The 5,453-nt window shown below is 58.1% G+C and overlaps 1 protein-coding gene across 1 annotated transcript; it reads right to left on the reverse strand.

Moving 5' to 3' along the window:
- Positions 1-2,140: 2,140 nt before the first annotated feature.
- On the reverse strand, positions 2,141-4,950 carry LOC132595592 (voltage-dependent N-type calcium channel subunit alpha-1B-like). Its single transcript, XM_060293274.1, has 3 exons — positions 4,665-4,950; positions 4,185-4,426; positions 2,141-3,796 (listed from the first exon to the last, which is right to left on the reverse strand). Exons 1-3 carry the CDS (start codon positions 4,948-4,950, stop codon positions 3,386-3,388), a joined length of 939 nt encoding a protein of 312 aa, XP_060149257.1. The 3' UTR covers positions 2,141-3,385.
- Positions 4,951-5,453: the final 503 nt, after the last annotated feature.

The following is a 5,453-nucleotide window of genomic DNA, read 5'->3' on the forward strand; positions in this document are numbered from 1 at the left end:
ACCCTCTAACTCTGAACCTTACTCTACTCCTAACCCTAACCTCTGAGCCTGACCATGATCCTACACCACCCTTAACCCTAATCCGAATATAGGTCCATATTAGAACAGATTGAAAATTTGAACCCTACTCCAATCCCTTTTCCCTGTGTAATCAGAACCATAATTTTCATTTTTGGCTGAAACCTAAGCCTGTTCAATTACGCCTTTTCTAAATGAACTCTAATATACAGTAAACTGAACAAAACCTTAGTTCTTATACCCACATAACCCTACACTGTTAGTGGTTATATAGACAAACCCTTTGCCTGTAACCTAACCCTAACCTCTAATTCCTAACCCCAACTCTAACTTACATCCCAACCTCAACCCCAAACCTAACTCTAACCTCTAACCGTTAACCCACCCAACACAGCCACCCCAAACCTCAGCCAATGCCTGCTCAACTCCCAAACTGTATTCCTAACCCTAAAACAACCACATCCCCCATGAGTCCTTATCCTGGCTCCTCCAGCCACAAGCCTACCCTGATCCTCACCATGACGCTGGGCCTAATCCACCCTTGCATCCTATCAGCCCCAGAGCAAGTTGAAGAGGTTCTCACCTTCTTCTGAGCCCTGTGCCCTCCGCCCCCGAGTCCTGTACCCACGGAGATGGCTCATCCGCCTGGCTCCGCACCCCTTGCATATATCACCCAGCAGCATGGTGGTGTTTTGTTTTTTGCTAAGTTTTATTTTAATCCAAGGACTTTGCTTCATACAAAATGTCATTGTAGAAACAATAGCAGAATCCAAAGTTTGGCTGATAAATATTACTCAGGCAGCAAACTAGTCAATCACAGAATTTTTTTTAAAGCAAGTCCCAGTTGTGGTGCATGGTTGGGACTTCTCTTTTTGTTTTTGTTTTTTTTAAACACTGTTCTTAAATATAAAGTTTTGCAACAAACCCTTGATTTATATCAAATATAATTAAAAATTAACAAATGAATACATTTTATCAAAAAGTACGAAGATATACATGTCATGCACATACTTGAATATATGTATATATGTATATATTTTACATGCACACAGAACTTATTCAAACTACAGCCACTGCTTGACTGGTTCCAGATGCAGACAACTGGTTGATGCTCTTCAAATTTGGCAACTCACTATGAGATTTGGGGGGAAACGTGACAGCTGAGAAGAGACAGTACAGAAACAAAACGCAGAGTCGGGAAAACAAGACAGTATATCCCCTGCTCTCTGTAATTTTCACCAATTCCAGTGTCTAGAAGAATCCAGACAAGCCAGCATGGCTGGGTGGGTCCAGAAAAGTGGATTCTCTGCCCAACATGGCCTGGGGAAGCAGCTGTGGTTCTGCACAGAATGAATACACTCAAAATAATGTGGGCAGAGGGACCAGAGACAAAACATCTACCAAAATACACAAGCTTCTGCTCTGCAGCAGGAGCCAGGGATGACATGCACAGCCCGAGATTCCGATTTTAATTATATCTTACTTGAGTAAAATACTCTGTTATTTTAAAGTTTCAGAGTGTTGTGCCTTCGAGTAAGGAAATTCTATAAAATGGTTTGGTCACAATCATGCTCAAACCCTAGAACAGGTGGCGGTCTTGTGTGTTTTATTTCTAATATAAAACGTGTGTCTTTCGTTGCATAGCCCTATGGGTTAACGGCGTCCACTCACGGGGACACACAGACACGCACACACACACATCACACTCCAAGTCTCTTTAGGAGAATCATGGGGTAAAAGCCAATGGGAACACTCAAATGGTCCGGCAAAGAGATCATCTCACATTTCAAACTGCGGAGGACACACCCGAATCTACTCATCTAAATGCTCCTTTTGTTCACAAAACAGAGGCTCTCCAGTGCTTTATGCACCACGTCCCAACAGTGGCCTTTTTTGAATGTGGCCCTGAAGCGGGGCTTCGTTTGGCTGCCTGCTTTCCCACCTCTTGTGCCAGAAAGAGTGTGGGCTCAGACGCCCAGCTCAGCAGCTGCAGCAGCTGCTGCTTCCTCCGAGCTCCGGCCTCATTTCCGTTTGGTTCCCAGCTGCCCTCATCCGCTCAGACGCGGGCACTCCTCCTGCCCCCACCCATCCAACCTCCCCCGCTTCCCCCCAGCCTCTCCCCGATGCGTCTTCTGTGAAAAGAAACTTGCACAGCTACAGAGATTGCGCCCTGCCTGTCAGGCACCCCGTCCCTGAGAATCGGGTGTAGAAAGACTGGCCGGCCCGCGCGGGCCATGCTACACGTGCCCTGCAGCCTCTACTGGTTCGAGGAAAAAGGGCAAACGGCCGCTTCATTCCAACTACGACGGACCTACTGCATGTTTTCTGCACGTTCTCCATTACATCCGCTTTCTACTCAGTTGCTGTTTGCAACAGTTTCCACAAAGCCCACTCGCAGTCCACACAGGCCTCCCGTCCCGCCCCCGGGGGCCCGCGCGAGGGGCTAGGAGGTCAGGCACTTGGTCGAGAGCCGCGGGAGCCGGGGTGGTCTGGTCGGCCGCCTGGACTGGACACAGAGCATGTCCTCCAGCAAGCCGAGAACACACATCCTGAGAGGCTGAGGTCCTCCTATAGGTTTCATGTTTTACAGTCATGTTAACATTCCCTTCCCCATTATTCTGGTTTTTTATTTTTATTTTCTGATCAAGTATATAGAGTCAACAAACGAGTGAAGGGTGTCGTGACTAAAAATCAAAACCAACAGCAAGAACGTTGTCCAGATTTGGTCCCTGTCAGGGCTGACTGTGTCTGGGAGAGGACAGAGCATCGGCGTGTGTTTCTAGTGCCTATTTGCCATTTTAGGTACGAAGGGCGCCACCGGACTGTTGGTGTGCGGGGACTGACGAGACCTGCTCGGTTTACCACCGACTCTGTCCTGAGGTCTCGCCCGCCCCTCTGCACCACACGTTTGCATGAAGGATGATCCTCACAAGATTCAGACCTCCTGCAAAACGTTCCCAGCACACACCTCGGATGCTGGGTCCTCCACCCAGTGCCGCTCAGCACACACAGCCGCGTCCTGTGTAGGCTCTGAGCTGTGAGACCCAGGGAGGCAGCGCGGGAGGGGGAGAGGGGGAGCCACATCCCTCTACAAACCGCTCCACCCAGCGCGAGGGAGGAGACGCAGGGGCGAGGCGGTCCTCCCGGGGCTGCGGCCCCCGCCTCAGCGCCCGAGCGCCCCCGGAGCCCAGCGCGGATGATAAAACTCATCACCTGGGACGCGCCCGCCGGTCGCGGTGCGGCTAGCACCAGTGGTCTTGGTCGGGGTGGTGGTAGCTGCGCCGCCCCCGGCCGGCCCCGCCAGAGCTGAGCCCCAGAGTGCAGTGGTAGCCGTTGGGCACCCGGCGGAGGGGGTGCGACTGGGAGGTCAGGGAGGACACGTAGGAAGTCCGGGACGAGCGGCCCGAGTTGGTGGCCACGGCCTCCTCGAAGGTGAGCGTGTCCTCAGGTTGGGTGCGGGCAGCAGCCTCGCTGTCCAGACGCCGCCCCAGGTACGGGTCGGAGCCGATCCGAGAGCTGGCGGCCAGGGGCTGGCTGAGGGGTCTCTCTGGAGCAGGGCGTTGTGTTCTGAAAGGCCACGGCTAAGCCGGCCGGGGGAGAAGGCAGGGAGGCTGGTCTGAGCCCCAGCAAAGTGGACGGGCGAGGAGTTGGCCGTCTTATAGGCGACGCTGGGACGGAGCGTCAGCGGGGTCTGGGGCAGCTGCCTCCGCCCGCCGTGGCCAGGGGTGCTAGCACCAGATGTTGGCAGCAGGGGGCTCCCGTTCGCTGAAGCACTGCCCTGCAGGAAACGGGAACACAGCAACCCCCAGTCAAAGGACAGGGCGAACAGAGCACAGCGCAGCGGAGAGCCATGGCGGGGGGGCGGGGGCGGGCAGCTGGGATGGACCCGGGGCGGCCCCAAGAGAGTCGGATGGCAGTCTGGGGATGGTGGTGACAGCAAGGGATAGGCACAGGGCCAGGGACCAGGAGACCACAGCCCAGCCCAGCTCAGTCAGAAGGAAAGCAAAGAAGGGACTGGACAGCGGGAGGGCCAGGGCTCCGCCCGGCAGGATGGACGGGCCCGGGAAGCAAGGAGGGCAGGCTTGGGCCTAGGAACCAGGACGGGAAGCGGCTCCCTCCCGGACCCCAGGGAGCGCGGGCGAGGCGGGGTCCTGAGGCCCACGCACCTGTCTCGGGGGTCCTGGCTCCTGCCCAGCGGTTGGCGACGCGGGGTGACTGCTGAGGGAGGGCTGGGGCTGTGGCGGCTCACGGCCCCCAAAGCGGTCGCAGGAGTAGAAGCGCTGCTTCTCGGAGGAGGCGGAGGGCTGCCTTCGCTCCTGGGACCGGCCCCGCTCCTGCCTGCGCTCCCGCCGGCAGCCTGCTGGCCCGTCCCCCGGGGGCGGCCCTGGCCCCGCGGCGCTGTTGGGTGCTGGCGCGGGGAGAGGAGAAGTCAGCACAGCCAAGCCGGCGGCGAGACAGACCCCACCCCGGCCTGGCCCCCCAGGGCCAGCAGAGGGTCCCAGAGCAGAGCTGGGTGGGGGGCTCCTGCCTGGTCTCAGGCTCAGGGCTGGCTGTGGGGTTGTGAGGTGCAGAAAGGAAGAGGGTTCCCATGTGCTCTTGAACCCCCAACTCGAGCCACCGCCCCTCGAGAGACCCCTCGCACGCACCGCCATCTATGTCTGCGGACAGGCTGGGCCCCTTCTCCAGGGACCTCGGCTTCCTGTCCCTGCGGCGATGGCAGCGGTGGTGATGGTGGGGGGCGGCCTGGCTGGCCGGAGCGCGGTCCAGGGCGGCGTTGCACAAACGAGCCACGGGGGGACGCTGGGGCGCCAGAGTGGAGATGGAGCGCTTCATGGGGCTGGCGTCTGGGGCCGGCTGCGGGCGGGGACAGGGGTGCGCGCACGGCCTGAGAGTGGGGTCCAGGGAGGCCCAGGGCGGCGGGGAAGCCGCCATGACCCGGGGCTGGGCAGACCACAGGACACGTCCCATCGGGAGGAATGGGCCTGGGACTCTATCCCTGAAGTTGGGGCGTCTCCCCAGACAAGGGAGGCTGTGCCCCAGAGTGCTGGGGGGGGAGGGGGGAGCATGGCGCCACGGAGGGCCTGGCCTGCGGTCTGGCAGGGTCCCTGGGGAGGCCCACTGCGGGGCTGGGGTTCAGGGACCACCAAGCCCCGCCCTCTCCCTGGACTGGTCTTGCTCATCAGAGATCCACCGCTTCTTCAGAAGCGCTCTTTGCACAAAATGCTGTTTGTGTGCCTGTCTGTCTCTCCCAGGCCGGGCGGGGCCCAGGAGGCCTCTTGGCCTCAGCGTCCCTACAGGACAGGGAGGTGCAAGGAAGAGGGAGCCTATTGGCCTGGCTGGAAGGATCCCGGGGCGGGGGGGGGGGGGGGGCAGAGCTTCCTCAGCGGCCTCGGTGAGACCACTGTGCCAGCCCTTCCGTCCATCCAGCACCGTGA

Source organism: Globicephala melas, unplaced genomic scaffold (assembly GCF_963455315.2).
Source record: "Globicephala melas unplaced genomic scaffold, mGloMel1.2 SCAFFOLD_219, whole genome shotgun sequence".
NCBI classification, from domain to species: domain Eukaryota; kingdom Metazoa; phylum Chordata; class Mammalia; order Artiodactyla; family Delphinidae; genus Globicephala; species Globicephala melas.

Excerpts from the sequence above, each read along its gene's own strand:
- LOC132595592 (XM_060293274.1), bottom strand. The coding sequence starts at position 4,950 with ATGGCGGCTTCCCCGCCGCCCTGGGCCTCCCTGGACCCCACTCTCAGG. Across the intron at positions 4,427-4,664 it reads GTCCGCAGACATAGATGGCG|CACCCAACAGCGCCGCGGGG; the intron begins GTGCGTGCGAGG and ends TCCCCGCGCCAG. Across the intron at positions 3,797-4,184 it reads AGCCAGGACCCCCGAGACAG|GGCAGTGCTTCAGCGAACGG; the intron begins GTGCGTGGGCCT and ends CGTTTCCTGCAG.